The sequence below is a fragment of the Musa acuminata genome, chromosome BXJ2-9 (genome assembly GCF_036884655.1).
Source record: "Musa acuminata AAA Group cultivar baxijiao chromosome BXJ2-9, Cavendish_Baxijiao_AAA, whole genome shotgun sequence".
NCBI lineage: Eukaryota > Viridiplantae > Streptophyta > Magnoliopsida > Zingiberales > Musaceae > Musa > Musa acuminata.
Window position 1 is genome coordinate 8,783,444 of NC_088346.1, and position 15,920 is coordinate 8,799,363.

Consider the following 15,920-nt stretch of genomic DNA (forward strand, 5'->3'; position numbering starts at 1 on the left):
TTTATAACATGTATCCACTGAATAAAATACTCTCAATAATAACATATATTTATACTGAATAAGGTCTGTCTATTTATAAGCAAGAGCAGATGACATAAATAAGTAATTAGAAGAATCTTTCGTATCTCTTAAAGAATCATATCATAATTAAATTTTTTTATTAATTAATAATTAAAATTAAAATATAATCATATTTATTATATATCTTATCGAATTAAATAAAATCAAATAATACAGATCTACTTCTTATCCGTCATGCAGAACGAGCAACCCCACATCGTCCACATCTCAGCTTGACAGTGGAGTGGAAATGAGTGGAGCAGCAGTGCCTCCCACCACCACCACCACCACCACCACGTAGGCCTTCAAGTGGCACAGCATTTACATGATGTGTAGGGATTTCAGGCCACCACATGAAGTGACTGAGGATTGAAGAGGAAGAGATTCCACTGGTGGTGGTGGCACACAAATATAGGCAACTTCCTCGAAGGTTCGCGGTCTGAAAACAACAGCTACGCTATTAATTCCCTCTCTCTCTCTCTCTCTCTCTCTCTCTCTCTCTCTCTCTTGGATGAAAACTTCACGTAGGGTTAAAGTGGGATAAGATTTATCCTGGACATCGACAGTAGTCTTTGTCGAATTCAAGCATGTTGTCTTAGTGCTGAAGTTGACATGATCTCGTCACAGAAATTGAAACCACAACTTCGATTTACCGTCTTGCAAATGTGGTTTTCAGATGAACAGTAGCTGATTATATTAGAACATTTAGCACAGTGAATTAATCCACACAGAAGAAGCAACAACTTGCTTCCATCCTTCTTCAACGAAAAGCTATGTCTGAAGGAGCATGATGTTGCAATTGCATATATAAAACCATGATTTCTATGCACATCACCCTCAGGATTAAGAATTCGTATTGCACTCATCGAAGTTCAACTTGTAGCTCGTTGAATCGTATCTAAACACCGGCTTTCTTCTCCTGTTCCTGCTGCAACGCCTGATCTTGCTCGACAAAGCCCTCCATCTCAACCTTGATGTGATCTTTGACAAGAACCTTCTCGCTCGCCTGACTCCTTCCTGCCAACAGTTCGCTCCCTCATCACCGTCTTCATGCCGCAGAGACCTGTAACCGGTCCTACTCTTTGGCTTCTCTAGCGGGCATCGAAAGCACAACAAGGGAAGGCAAGGAGTCTCTGGTCCGAACTCCTCGTCGTAGCCTCGGTAAGCAGCCATGAGAGAGAAGGATAGATGAAGAAGAAGAGTTGATCGATGAGGGATTGATGAGCCATTGGAGGGTATTTAAAAGGAGGAAGTCGGGAGGAAGAGAGAAGGTGGTGGGAAATGCTTCCTTGCATCCGCGTACAGGCTGCGTGTTAGCCAATGATGCTTTGGCCACTTCATACGATTCTTCTCCCCGCGAGAACTCTCACGGAAGCAACGCTTCGTGAACGCTGACAACGTCGTCGGGACTCCCGACAGTTATCGTGTTTCGACTCCCCTTTCAGGATCGTATCTCAGCCGTTCGTTAGTAGTGAATGACTGTGGTGAATGCTACAGAAGAACGCAGTCTAGGTTTGGTCAAAATAATTGACATGCTCAAAGATTTGATCAAATGTTTCTACATAATGGTCAGTGGCTGTAACATAATTAGATCCCAATGTGTCATATACGATTGGATACTGATTAATTAATTTAAATTATATATAACCGATATAAGAAAGTCTTTTATCCAAGACTAAGTTTTTTAATTAATTAATTTAGTATATATATATATATATATATATATATATACCCACATTTTTATCCAAGCAAAACAAAAAAATGTCTTTCCAGAAATGCCCTCAATTGAATATAACATTAGGTGGGGAATTGAAGCATATTTTTGAATATTTCGGTAATTTCGAGGCATTGAGTCTCCGAACTCGAACGCCATAACCGTCTATGCTACCCGCGTAGTCTTCGTTCTTCCTCTCACGCCTCAGCTCCGTTTTCTCCTCCCTCCTTCTCTTTCTTCGTCGATCGATTCGGTATAGTGCCGAAGAGAAGCGCGCAGAGGTCAGATCTGTGAGCTCCTGATCCTTTCCTCTTCGATTTTTTTTTTCTCACTGATTTTTCTCGAATTTTGGTGAATTTTCCCCTTCAAAATCGATGCGCATTTGTGGGACTGACGCCCAATTCCGCCCCCCACGTCCCCCCACCACCCCCACCCCGAAAGACCGACATATTCTCTTCTTGGTCTGCTTTCAATCTTGATTTTGTTCGGATCTGCAAGAGAAACCCCGTCTCCGGTGGGGATCGCTCCCGGATCGGGCGCCAAGATGGGATCCTTCCACGGATTTGGCCTCTGGTTTCTGGTCTCTTGCCTTTCCATCCGATCCGGCGGTGGATTTTCCACGAGTATCAGATAGGAGATGTCCTCTCGGATGAAGGTGAACTCCCTCAACCATCGAGACCGAGATGCCCTTTGGTTACTATAGCCTCCCTTTCTGGTGGCCACCGGAGGGCATCAAGAATAGCGCCGAGAATCTCCGCTAGCTCCTCATGGGCGACCCCATCGAAAATTCGCCCTACCGATTCAAGATGTGCACCAACCGAGTCCGACATCTTGCTCTGCGGAACCGACCACTTATCGGCCCAGGACTTCAACCTCCTCGAGAAGCAGACCGACGGGGTGTACCGGGTCAATGTGATCATCGAGTCAAGTTGTACACCAACTTGGCCAGTGATGGGCAAGTACGAGGACACCAGCGTGACGACGGTGGTGGGCACCACTGGAGATGCGGCCGATGTGATCCGGACGACGGACAAGGCCAGATGGGGCAACCCCGGGTGGATGGTGGTCGGATTTGAGGCGGTGCTGTGCAGCGCTGTACAACGCCGAGCCGGTCGAGGATCTGAAGATGTATGATAAGTACCCGGCGAAGATCCAGTGCGATCCTACGATCGTGGCCATGAAGCTGAACGAGATCCAACCTATATAGTCTTCACCTATGAGGGCGCGTTCATCGCGAGCGGTATCAAGTGGCCATCACGTTGGGATGCTTACTTGAATATGGAAGGGGCAAAGGTTCACTGGTTCTCGATTCTCAATTCTCTAATGATGATTGCTTTCTTGACCAGCATTGCTCTTGTGATCTTATTGAGAACCGTCAAAAGAGATCTCTCCCAGTTCGAAGAGCTGGATAGGGAGTCTCAAGCGCAAATGAATGAGGAGCTCTCAGGATTGGAACTTGTTGTCGGGGACGTATTCAGGGCTCCAATCCACCCATTGCTGTTCTGTGTCACGGTAGGTGATGGGATGCAGATGCTTGGTATGGCAGTTGTGACCATCGTATTTGGGGTACTTGGATTCATGACCCCTGCATCCGGTGGAACCCTGGTCACATGAATGCTGTTCTTCTACTTGATTTTCTGAATTGCAGTAGGGTACGTCGCTGTTAGGATGCGGAAAACGATCAAAGTAGAGATCACTCTGGCCGGGTTTCAGTCTCCTGGTGTGTTGCTTGTTTTCTCCCTGGTATTGCCTTCCTGATCTTGACAACATTGAATTCCCTGTTGTGGGGTAGCCACAGCACTGGATCAATCCCATTCTCCTTGTTCATTGTGTTTCTGTTGCTCTGTTCTTCATCTCAGTTCCACTTACTCTTACTGGCGGTTTCCTTGGTGCCCAGGTACCTCACGTCGAGTATCCTGTCTGAACAAATCAAATAACTTGTGAGATCCCTCCATAAAATCACCCACCGTGGTTGCCGGTAATTGGCGCAGGGACTTTAACCTTTGGTGCTCTGTTCATTGAGCTTAAGAAGAAGGTCTAGCACTTGGATGGGCCGAGTCTATTATGTTTTTGGCTTTCTCTTAATCATTGTGTTGGTTCTCCTTGTTGTCATATGTGCTGAGGTTTCTCTGGTCCTTGCTTGCATGCACCTATGTGTGGAAGATTGGAAATGGTAGTGGAAATCCTTCTTCTCTTCTGGATCAGTGGCTATATACATCTTCCTGCAGTCGGTACTTAGGTTTCTCTTGTCCTTCCTTACATGGATCTACGTGGGTAAGAGTGGAAATGGTGGTGGAAATCCTTCTTCTCTTCAGGATCAGTCGCTATATACCTCTTCTTATACTCCGTGAATTCTGTTTTTGATTTTACAAGTTTAAACGGCCCTATCTCTGCTACCCTCTTCCTTGGTTACTCATTGTTCATGGTCATTGCTATCATGCTTGCCAAAGTATAAACGGCCCTATCTCTGCTACCCTCTTTCTTGGCTACTCATTGTTCATGGTCATTGCTATCATGCTTGCCACTGGTACAGTTGGATTCATTTTTCATTACATCTTCTCATCTGTCAAACTGGATTAAACTACTTCTGCAACGAGAGTTTCTTAGTGAAGATGGCCGTAATTGAAGTTATTGATGCAACTGGAACAAATACGAAGAACAGAGGATCTAGTTGGTATATTGGTGTTATCTTCATTTGGCAGCTTGGAAAATCTATATGGCACTTGGTATTTCTTTTGTGCTCTTGTTATTATTTATTGGCCATAGATCTAGATATACCAGTTTGTTACCTGCATTCTGAGACTCTTCAGTGTGCCAGAGAATGTATAGATTGAACTATCAATATCCTCTCTCTCTCTCTCTCTCTCTCTCTCTCTCTCTCTTAAGTTGTAAGCAATAGTCAATCAGTTCACGTCGTTTTCAACAATGAATACTATTTTGTTGCATCTAGAATTTCCAAGCTTCTTTACGTTCCTCCTGTCATACAAATATTTGAACTGTGTAACAGCTGATCTTTGAAACTTCTTTTACATTTCATTTATTCTGCTACATAATTGTTGTGCTTGGTAGTTGGTTTTCTTGTGAAGTTTGTTTAGGGTGATGATCTGGAGAAGCTTGTTTCCTGCACATACCAAACGTTTCTCTCAGCCTCCGGAGTCTAATATTTTAATTGGTAGAATTAAACCATGAGAGAAGTATTTGTGCTGTGCATGATGGATCTTAAAATCTTTTATGTTCTGCTTTATTATTTCTTCGAGGATTTTAAGTGGGTCTTCAACTAAATCAACTTGTTGAAGATTAGATATTCTTTGACTCTAGATAGTGGTGCAAGATTAGAAAGTGAAGAAATTTGGCATACTTACTGTGCTGAAAGTGACTATACATTATCTTATTGAAATAGAATTATGCTTGTATTCCAAACTAACCACGGGCTGCACAAAAATTCATTTGAAAGGAATTTCACATGATTAGTGAAGAAGTATGTTGTGTGATTGTTGTACTGAACTCCAAGAAGTTTGATGGAATTATGATTATATTCCAAAGTAGCTAGTGATATGGGTTGCAAAATAATGTCTTTGCGAGCAATTTTGCATGATTAGTGTAGAAGCATGTTGTATGATTGTTGTACCAAACTCTAAGAAGTTTTGTTGTGTGATTATTGTTCAAGAAACTTTGTATATTCAAACTTGTCACCATATTTGATATTCTAGTAAGGATACTCGAAAGATGTACAACCATGATGTATGATTAATGGAGGTTAATTTTGATACAATGTATGGAGTTCAAATTTTGTCTCAGTGTGGCTCATATTTAAGTAATCTTGGTGGAGAAATGGTTAGTTTATTTTCTACAACAGCCTAGTTATTATGTATCAATCAATCCATAACCTGATTTAGTTATATCAGCGGTGTATGTTGCTGAACCTGATCCAGTGCCTGCAACCGCAAGTGCCATGCTTCATGACATAGGTTGCAATTTCCAGATTACATGTTGCTAATGATGAGAAGTGTAGATTGATAGACTTCTGCAACTTAATATGAACTCCCATTCCTGGAACCCTCAGAAAGTTTAAGAAGATCAATTTTTGTCCAGTAGAAACTGATCATTTTTTTAGTATTGCAAGAAGAAAAGAAACTGATCTCTACCAGCACTACAATTACGATGGCTTTTCCCCATCCAGGAAATAACTGTATATCATATTGCCAAAACATACATCAGTGGTAAGTGCATTTTCTATTCTCTCTAACACAAGATTTTTGGATCATTATTCTTGCAGAAGTAAAATTTTGGGTTGTTCTCTGTTGCCAATAACAGTTGCACAGGTTTGTCCCACTCAATCCATTCATTCAGATCATGCAGTGATTTTGGTTAATGTCACATTAAAAGACTGCAGGCTGAGGTTTTGCTCTTGCAGATAGCGGCGATTTGTATGTCTGTGTCTTAATTGTTCGTATGGACTAGGGACAGAAGCTTCATCACTCATTGAAGTCTCCGCGGGTGTCGTCAGGTGCGTACTGTTCAGGTGCAATAGATCAAATATCTTAGATATTTGCTGTTCTTTTTTGCTGTCTTCTTCTTGACTTTATGCGTGTCAGTCCAAAATCTGCTGAAGTATGTTCATATATATTATGTATACATATAGTCATATATAATGTGTGTTCATATATTACAAATATACATAAAGTATGTTCATAACTCACTCAAGAATATTTTCTTTGATTGATCCTTCTCTCATTCCTTCTAGATTCTGCTTCAAGAGAAAACTGGACATCACTTTAAACACTTAGATAGCTGGTATCAAGGTTCCTGATAAGATGAGGGCAAGGGTACTGATAGAATAACCTTCAGATAGATTCTTTCTTTCATCTCAGACTCCCTATGGTGTCTGTGGCTTAACAAAAATGAAGCTAGATTTCGCAATCGTCGGACCGGACCTCCAACTTTAGTCTATATGAATGGAACTCTTCATGCCAATCCTAACATTGATTGCATTCTAAAATGTGATGATTTTTTCACTTCTCTTGACCTCTCTGGAGGTGTTGGATACATCTTCAAAACAACTAGCAACACTGTCTTTGTTGTTGGTTGCCCCTTTTGTAAAGCTTGCAACCCTATGATGACAGAAGCCTTTGCCCTTCTAGAGACCATTGAACAAGAGGAGAGGGAAAGCTGGATGAATATATATGGGTCTGACTTGATGCATTGACCAGTATCAATTATGTAAAGGGATCTGCATTAATGCCATGGCATTTGAATGCTATTGTAGCTTATATTAGAGTTGTGTTTGTCATTTCATTCATATTTGTCACCTACATAGGAATCCTAATAATAGCGGTCATGACCAGGCAATGTTTGGAAGAACCACTGGTTTCTCATCTTTTTTGTAAAGCTGATGGGATAGGCTCGTCGTCTCAATCCCCTTGCGATAATACGATGCTTTTCTTGACCTGAATGAAAGTTTCTTCGTTTTGAAAAAAGAGACGACCTTTCTGCACTAGGAAAGCGATGCCAGTGCGGTAGCGTATGGTCACAATTACTCCGTGATGAGGACGGTGGCAGTGATGACGACGGAGATTTATACTGCGAGAGCAACAGGCATTTGATGGTGCTAAAAGCGTCGTTTATTTGAGTCATCAATGTGTCATTCCTTCGTGACGTTTGTGTGGTTGAAAGATAGACGTCGTCTGCATCTTGAGGTTCATTAACTTCCTAATGAGCTTTTATTTGTTCCTTCAGGACTTGTTTGATGGCTATCACTTGGAAGCAAGGACAACTCTCCGCAACATAATACGAGACATATCAAGCCCCTACCACTGCCTTCTATAAGCACCGAGAGGGAAGAGGTACATCATTTATTCTCATTATACCTGCAAACTATTCTGTTCATTCTGTTGTTCTGATCATTATACTCACAGACCTACCTCGTTCTTCTCTCGTCTTGAAGGTGTAAGTGGGGAAGGGAATTGAGCAGATGCAGGCAGCGGTTGCGGTTCTTGATCACGTCCTTTATGCTTTCTATCAGGCCATCTTTTTTTTTAGCTGACGGTATCTCTCCCTCTCTCTCTCCTCCAGGTATAAAACAGAAAGGACGAGTCGCAAAGGGATGATAAAGTGGGCAGAGAGTGACAGAGAGAGAGCCACCATGAGACGTCATGCCTATCTCATCTGACGAATGCGTAGAGATATAGGGAGAGTCTGACCCACCCTTCTCTTTGTGAATCATATTTTGTTAAACAGATAAATTGGAGGTGGCTGGGAAGTGTGACAGCCGTGGAGAGAGTGACCGTCAGGGTCAGAGTCTGCTAGGATACTTCTATATACCGACTTGTGTTGTTCCAGTGCGAGCTGCATCTGCTCGATCAGTCTATTACAGAGAGAGAGAGATGGCAGGAGGTGGTGTGGTTCATGGGCCGGTGGGGGTGGCCAAGGAGAGGGCGCAGCAGTACAAGGGAAGGGTAACGCCGTTCGTCGTCATGGCCTGCTTGGTCGCTGCCGTCGGTGGATCCATCTTTGGCTACGACATCGGCATCTCAGGTAAACCATTCCTGCAAATTCTCTATATAATTAATCCCCAGCTCTCTTCCTCCTCCTCTCTAATTCTTCCTGTAAGGAAACAACGATTGCTAAGGGATAACTCCGAAAGAAAGATTCAGATAAGAGAGGGAAAAGGGTGCGAGAGATTAGATCTTGGCCGGGATTGGTGCGGAGGTGGTGGGAGGCTGCGGCTCCGTCCACGACGCCTCATTGAGTGACGCGTACAAACCTGTCCTGGTCTCTCGTGTTGGGGCCGATCGCCAGCGGTGAATCGAGCCGGGTCCCCCACCTCGTAGGTAAGATGCATCGACACGGGTCTTCTAAAAGGAAAGATCAAACCCCGTCGGTGAACGAATACTCGAGATAATAAAACAATACACGGTAAAAGAACTATTTGCAGTCCCTTCCCACCTATGTAGTAGAGTTGGTGGCTGCTACCGTAGTAGGTTCAGCCGCTATTTGCAGGTCAGGTATAGGTTGGGTGCTTCTCCCCATAAGGTGCATGCTTACGTTACACATCCATCGCGTTGGTATGAATCGATTGGCCCGTTTCACCAACTCGATTGATGCTGTGAAGCGGACAGAGTTTCCGTTAGGATCTGTAGTAGTGGATGTTGAGTTGATATCGTTAACCGCGGGGTCATCATAGTTTGATTCAATCCCGAAAGCATAAAATTATCCAGAGGGCTCATGAGAATATTAGAGTGGGAAGAGACTCCGATTGGTGAGGCTTTGAGGCGTTGCTCACTCACCAAAAGCGAGTTTGGTATTGTCTCTGACATGTACTTTAAATTCATTTAAATTCATCGAGATCCCAGCACAAGCGTCAATATTGAAAAATATTCTCAACTTGATCTTTCCGATGATCAAATTGGTAAAATAGTAATAGTAGATAACAATCTTATCTATTTAGGTTTGGGGTTTAGCTTTTATACTTAAATGATCAATGAAGTATGATCGATCGATCATTTCATCGTATCCCCTTACGTCATCCAACGTCGTGTCGACGATCAATAAGTATGTTTTTCTAAGGTTTACGTTAAAAAAAAACCGATGACTGTGATAGCATCGTTTGCCAAGGGCTAAAGTTTAACTGGGATAAGAAAGAAATGATCCTCGATGTCAGAAAAAAAGAATTGAGCCAAATCGCTTTGGATTAATATTTTCTGCAACCCTCCCAAAATCATGATTGATGAGGGTGAGAGATTACTTACGACTGGTAACCCAGACGAGAAGGGAAATCTAAGGGAATCCAAATCAGGGGAATGAGCCTCGTTGTCGGAGAGTGATACTCCCTGCGATTGGCTCGTCTCCCAGGGATCGAGACGAACAAAGACCGGAAGATCATGCTCCCGTCAACGACTGCGAGGACGGGGGTGCTGACTCTCCTGCGTACATCATCGCCTAGGTAGCAGTTTACGACAGGATCAGTCTAATGCTTGCTTCATCATTTTCTCTATCAATGCCAAACCTGAATGAATGATGTGTGGCACGTCGCGCAAGCCTAACGGACACCTCGCTTTGTTGTTGTAGCTCAAGCGTTTGCTCTGTTGTTTAAACACTGCGTGCTGCAGGAGGTGTCACAAGCATGGACCCGTTCCTGAAGAAGTTCTTCCCTGTCGTCTACCGCAAGAAGAACTCGCAGTCCCACAACAACTACTGCGAGTACGACAACCAGGGCCTCGCCGCCTTCACCTCCTCTCTCTACCTCGCCGGCCTCGTCGCCTCCCTTGCGGCCTCCCCCGTCACCAGGAAGCACGGCCGCCGCGCCAGCATCGTCTGTGGCGGCATCAGTTTTCTCGTCGGAGCCACCCTCAACTCCGCCGCCGTCAACCTGCCGATGCTGATCCTCGGCCGTATCATGCTCGGCATCGGTATCGGGTTCGGGAATCAGGTACTCTCTGCCTCCACTTCACCACCGCCTTCTTCGTGAACTGATGATGAACACCGATATGGTGATGCAGGCAGTTCCTCTCTACCTCTCCGAGATGGCGCCGGCGCACCTCCGCGGCGGCTTGAACATGATGTTCCAGCTCGCGACGACCCTCGGAATTTTCTCCGCCAATATGATCAACTACGGCACCGAGAAGATCAAGCCGTGGGGGTGGCGTCTTTCCCTCGGCCTGGCAGCGGCCCCCGCGATCCTGATGACCATCGGAGGCGCCCTCCTGCCGGAGACCCCCAACAGCCTCGTCGAACAAGGGCGGGCCGAGGAAGGCCGCCGCGTCCTGGAGAAGATCCGCGGCACCAACGACGTGGACGCCGAGCTCCAAGACATGGTCGAAGCCAGCGAGCTCGCCAACTCCATCGAGCACCCCTTCCGGAACATACTGGAGCGCCGGAACCGGCCTCAGCTCGTCATGGCCGTCCTCATGCCCGCGTTCCAGATCCTGACGGGCATCAACTCCATCCTCTTCTACGCGCCGGTGCTGTTCCAGAGCATGGGCTTCGGTGGGAACGCGGCGCTCTACTCCTCCGTCATGACCGGCGCCGTGCTCGCCTCTTCCACGCTTGTTTCCATCGCCACCGTCGACAGGTGGGGGAGAAGACCGCTGCTGATCGGCGGCGGATTACAGATGATCGTGTGTCAGGTTGCAGTGGCCGTCATACTAGGCGTCAAGTTCGGCGGCGACAAGCAGCTGTCGAAAGACTTCTCCATCGTCGTCGTCGTGGTGTTCTGCCTCTTCGTTGCCGCCTTCGGGTGGTCGTGGGGGCCGCTGGGGTGGACGGTCCCGAGCGAGATATTCCCGCTGGAGACGAGGTCGGCCGGGCAGAGCATCACGGTGTCGGTGAACCTCCTCTTCACCTTCGCCATCGCCCAGTCCTTCCTCAGCCTCCTCTGCTCCTTCAAGTTCGGCATCTTCCTCTTCTTCGCCGGTTGGATCACCATAATGACCGTCTTCGTCTACGTCTTCCTCCCGGAGACTAAAGGGGTGCCTATCGAGGAGATGATACTGCTGTGGAGGAAGCACTGGTTCTGGAAGAGAGTCATGCCACCTATCGAAGTGGCGGATGAAGGCGGACCAGCAGAAGCAGAGTTGCCTGATACGAGGCTTTAATCAAAATTAGAGCACTGTCGTTAGAGAGTATTGTTGCTACCGATGCAACTGTTCAAGTGCTATGCAAGCATCACCTAGTTGTACGTTATCACTAAGCTAACATGTAAGAAGTCAAGTCCATGCAAATTTATCATGAGTAAATTTACTACTGCAAACTGATAGTTGATTTAGTTCATGTTAACCTACTATTGAGTTTTTAGAGCGCGCCTCCTCCCTTCCGGTGCCGCCTGCCCTTCCCCGTGGTCTCCTCCCCCTCCACCTTGTGTTTGTTACGAGAGCAGAGGGCGAAGGTGATGACCATCGAGAGAGACGAGAGGGAGGACTCCCCCGTCTCCCTTCCTTTTGTGCACTGTGATAAGGTATATTTTGGGTCTACGCTGCGTCACGAGCAATGCCACGTAGCACTGCAGTCAGGTAACCAAGAGGAGCACCCCCACGCGTCGAGCCAGAGACCGTATCAAGGCGTGGCTTGATACGTCCCGGAAAGCTCGAGACAACGCCATACGGCGCCGTCCTGCGCGTCCCGGACGATGGCCGCACAAAGGTACCGCCTCACCTCTCGAGGATCGATCGCTACGCCCGCGTACGACCAACCCTCATACAGTAGCATAAAGGCACCTGGCCGAAACCCGACCAAGAGGGAAAGAAAAAAGAAAAACTCCAACCCGCCACTGACTTAATCATCGGAGGGACCAAAGTTGGGATACACCCAACGACGATCTTTTTTTTACAGGAAAGCTGTCATCGCAAGCAAGAACGCGCTGATCAAACCCCCGCCGTCGACGCTCAAAGTGGCATTCAATCGATCTCGACACCCAGCTCAACCAACCAGAGACTCCCGACATTACCCTGTGGACCAGGCCGTACCGACTCTATCAACCACAAGACACATCAATCAATCAACACACTGTCGTCCACCCATCGACAGGACGAGTGAGGAAGCGATGGACGACGCTAGAGCTAGGGGCAAAGATGACGAGGGACGGAAGGGACAAGAGGACTCCGCCGCTTCCCTTCCCTTGGTGCAACATCATCTATCCATTGCTAGGAGAGACGAACGGGGCGAAGGCGACAAGCGACGAGAGGGAGGACTCCCTCACCTCCCACCCATTGATAAGAGAGGCAAGGAGGCAACAAACGAAGTCGCTCGTTATGGGAGCAAGGGGCGAAGGCAACGAGCAACGAAAGAGACGAGGGGAGGACTCCCCCGTCTCCCTTCCCTTCGTGCTTTGGAAAATATTTCACCTGGAAAATTAAATACTCACATACAGCAGTCAATTAGCATATAAATCAAATCATTTGTGACTGACGTGTAGGGTTTACACGATAAGATTGCCGATCTACTCCACCTTTGACAACATCTTCAAATAGTGTCCTTTGCGCGGAAAAAAATAAATCCAACAGATATAAAAAAGACTAGGAGAAAATTGCAACCTAACAACCAGAAGGTGAACTCAACAACTGCAACTATGTCTCATGCTTCTGTACATAATTTAGAATAATATGCTTCTGTACAAATCTTCACAAGATGAACCATAAGCATACCTATTATATCTGAATACAGGAGTTCATGTCAAAAGTAAGGGTATAAGACTTGCTCTCAACAAGTACAATTCAAAGGCTAAGTAGGCAACAGAAATGCACTCTAATTAGGAGTCAGACTAAGAAAAAGGAAAGCAAACCATTGATTGTAGGCAATGGAACTACAGAAAACAACTAATTGCAACAAAAGTTATCATGATGCAAATAGAATGTAATCCACAAAATGTAAAATTTAGTTCTCAAGGATGGTTTAAAAGATAGATAAAAAGATGTTCTGATGATCTAGCGATCTAGAAGAATAAGCCTTGGCTACTCCAAGAGATGAAACCGATGATTACTAGGGAGGGATAAATTGCAAACAATCATAACAAAAATTATATCTCCATCTCAAAACACACATTTCAACTCGAAGATTGACTAAATGCAGGGATAGAATTAACTATCCACAACAATTGTTCACTTGACCCCAGCAGAGATCCTTCAGTGCTGCAGCAATGACTATATATAGACAAATCACACAAACTATAACAGACATCTTCCACTGGGGACTACAACAATCACATATGTAAGAGAATAGAAGCTCAAGATTATATGATAGAACTCCAGACAGGATGTTAAACTAGTCATATCCAACGTAGTAATCGAAAGCATTAATCCTTCAAAACAATCAACAGTACTTCAATCATTGAACGTGACACTGCTAAATGCTAACCCCTTCATCCAATCTTTTTCTTGCAGAGATTAGAACCATTAAACTGATTTATGCCTTAAGAAAAAACTACTATGCTAAAAACCAGTATGATGCCATTATCATTACCCTTTTCCTCTGATCTCTCATCGTCCTCCAGAAAATATAGAGGAAGATCTTTGAATCCGGAACAGGCATGAGAAGACAATTCCATGATCTTTGAATCATGGCAGCTATGTTTCCCCATTAATCCATCATTTTTCGCATTACCAAACCAACTTTTCGCCTCAGGCGTATCTCAATCTTCACTTCAGCATCGGCGTGAAATCAACGCATTCATCAGATGTAAACTGCTTCGTGGCGGCAGATTGTGGCTATCACGAGCACATCAGCTGACCGTCGCAGTTCCATTTCCTTATTTCCCGGCCACACCAGACTTCTTTAAGCAGAAACTCGGCAAGGGGAGTGAGCTCGGCGAGGGGGAGACGACGAACCCCGGCCCAGCGTACACCGGTTTGAGATCGAAGAACCCTAACTTCCTCGGCAGGTCGTCCGGGCCCGGCCCGAGCCGACTCGTCGGGCAAAAAACCGAGTCGGCCCAGTCCGGTAGGGCATCCGCGGGCGGGGACGCCACCGGCTTCAACTGCTCGCCGCGCTTCAGGATCTTCACCTCCTCCATGACGAGAACCCTCCTTGGGCGCGTCATGCCGTCGGTGGCGCCCTCGTTCTCGGGCGATGGCCATTGCCTTACGGGCCGCGGCGGTTTGCCCTTAGGAGGCGGCGACGGGGTCGATCGCGGAGGGCAGCCTCGGCCAGGCTTCATCGGAGTGGTGGCGGACGAGACAGGGGGCTTCTTCCGATGGGGCTTCGTCGACGGCAGCTGCGGAGAACGAGATCCGAAGGCGTCGAGATGTAGTCGCCCTTGGAGGCAATCCTGGGATCGGAGCACTGCTGCACCCATCGGGGTTGGAATCACCGACGACGACGGGATCGGCGGGAGATGAAAAGCCTACTGACTATACCTTCGCTGTGGTTGGGTAGCGGGTGGGTACCAACTCTGTGTGTATATATAAATCGCAGAGCGGCGTTCATGCGTTTTGTCAGCGTGTGGGATCCATTTGGTCGCGAGGCGGTTCAGAACGCGGAGGAAGAAACCAGTCAACAAAGTCGAAACCCATCCATTGCTTACATGCACTGTCATTCGTCATCTTAGTGTGGGTCCCACATTTTTTCGTGAACCGCCTCCAGACACGAGAACGCAGGTGAGACGGACAGGAAGATGAATCAGCGGACGACGGAAATACTAATGCCGTCGGCCTTGAACCATGTTACGATCGTACCATCCACGTGGCATCAATCTGACGGGCATGATCGTGTTTGGCGGTGCGTTAGACCACGATGGCGCAGGGGCAGTTTCGTCTGGGTGGAAAAAGTCGCAAGTGCGGCTTCTAATGATCAATAGGTTTGGACGGATGTGATGAGCGGGATTCCGCCGCTCGCGATCCATCCGTTCGTTCATTCGTCGGTAGCGAGCGCCATAAACGTGTTCCGCAAGTAAGCATGCGCAGTGTACCATTTCCAGGAAGGTGGCGATCACCGACCTCTGCCACCGACATGCTGTACGAGTGTCGATTGGATTTACGTTTTAAAATATATTACTATAAAACTTTTACCCTAATTGATTTTCACATGAGAGTTATTTTTTAATTAATTAAATAAAATTATTTTTTTTATCTTTTTTAATATAATCTATAAAAGGCTCTCTGTCCATAAAAAAATATTCGAATATTAGGAGAATTCATCCCAATAATAAATCCTGATTATAAGTTATGATTATGATAATATCATCTTATTCTATAAGGCATTCAAGTTTTAATTGTTATCTCCGAAATACTATTAATATCTTTATATAATATTATAATAGCAGCATGATCCAAGTTATAAATCATCGTTATCAATCGTTCTCGTACTCACATGTTAGTCTTTTATATATTGTGATAAAAATAACACAAATATAAAATATTATTATTAATTATATATAAAATATAATAGTTACTTTAGATAATTTTTCTTTAATAGATCATATCCTTAATAATGAAAAAATTATTATTTATGCTCTTAATGACTTAGGAGACAAATATAAAAAATTAGTGGTAATAATTGGGACATGTAACTAACCAATGTCATTTGAGGAATTATATGATAACTTAACTAATCATGAAACATATAGAAAAGAGGAAGACATGATCAACTATCATAGCTTAATTCAATTATAAATCCAAATAAAAGGGTAATTAGAATAATAAGAACTTTAATAAAGAAT

The 15,920-nt window shown here is 45.3% G+C and overlaps 2 protein-coding genes and 1 pseudogene across 3 annotated transcripts; 2 read left to right on the forward strand and 1 right to left on the reverse strand.

Annotated features, from left to right (window-relative positions):
- The first annotated feature begins 1,886 nt into the window (after positions 1-1,886).
- LOC135622995 (transmembrane 9 superfamily member 11-like) lies at positions 1,887-4,742 on the forward strand (annotated as a pseudogene).
- A 1,465-nt stretch (positions 4,743-6,207) lies between these two features.
- Positions 6,208-11,542, forward strand: LOC103997832 (sugar transport protein 7). 2 transcript variants are annotated; one of them, XM_065125434.1, is made up of 5 exons: positions 6,208-6,281; positions 7,511-7,617; positions 7,719-8,308; positions 9,883-10,202; positions 10,273-11,542. In XM_065125434.1, exons 3-5 carry the CDS (start codon positions 8,158-8,160, stop codon positions 11,365-11,367), a joined length of 1,566 nt encoding a protein of 521 aa, XP_064981506.1. In that variant the 5' UTR covers positions 6,208-6,281; positions 7,511-7,617; positions 7,719-8,157; the 3' UTR covers positions 11,368-11,542. The 2 variants fall into 2 exon arrangements, with proteins under 2 accessions (XP_064981506.1, XP_064981505.1); XM_065125433.1 differs by lacking the exon at positions 6,208-6,281 and adding an exon at positions 7,296-7,379.
- On the reverse strand, positions 9,445-14,660 carry LOC103997830 (uncharacterized). Its single transcript, XM_065125435.1, has 2 exons — positions 13,727-14,660; positions 9,445-11,350 (listed from the first exon to the last, which is right to left on the reverse strand). Exon 1 carries the CDS (start codon positions 14,556-14,558, stop codon positions 14,013-14,015), a length of 546 nt encoding a protein of 181 aa, XP_064981507.1. The 5' UTR covers positions 14,559-14,660; the 3' UTR covers positions 9,445-11,350; positions 13,727-14,012.
- Between the last annotated feature and the right edge of the window lie 1,260 nt (positions 14,661-15,920).

Coding starts and splice junctions, on each gene's coding strand:
- LOC103997832 (XM_065125434.1), top strand. CDS start 8,158: ATGGCAGGAGGTGGTGTGGTTCATGGGCCGGTGGGGGTGGCCAAGGAG. Junction 8,309..9,882: donor CTACGACATCGGCATCTCAG/GTAAACCATTCC, acceptor TGCGTGCTGCAG/GAGGTGTCACAAGCATGGAC. Junction 10,203..10,272: donor GTATCGGGTTCGGGAATCAG/GTACTCTCTGCC, acceptor ATGGTGATGCAG/GCAGTTCCTCTCTACCTCTC.
- LOC103997830 (XM_065125435.1), bottom strand. CDS start 14,558: ATGGGTGCAGCAGTGCTCCGATCCCAGGATTGCCTCCAAGGGCGACTA.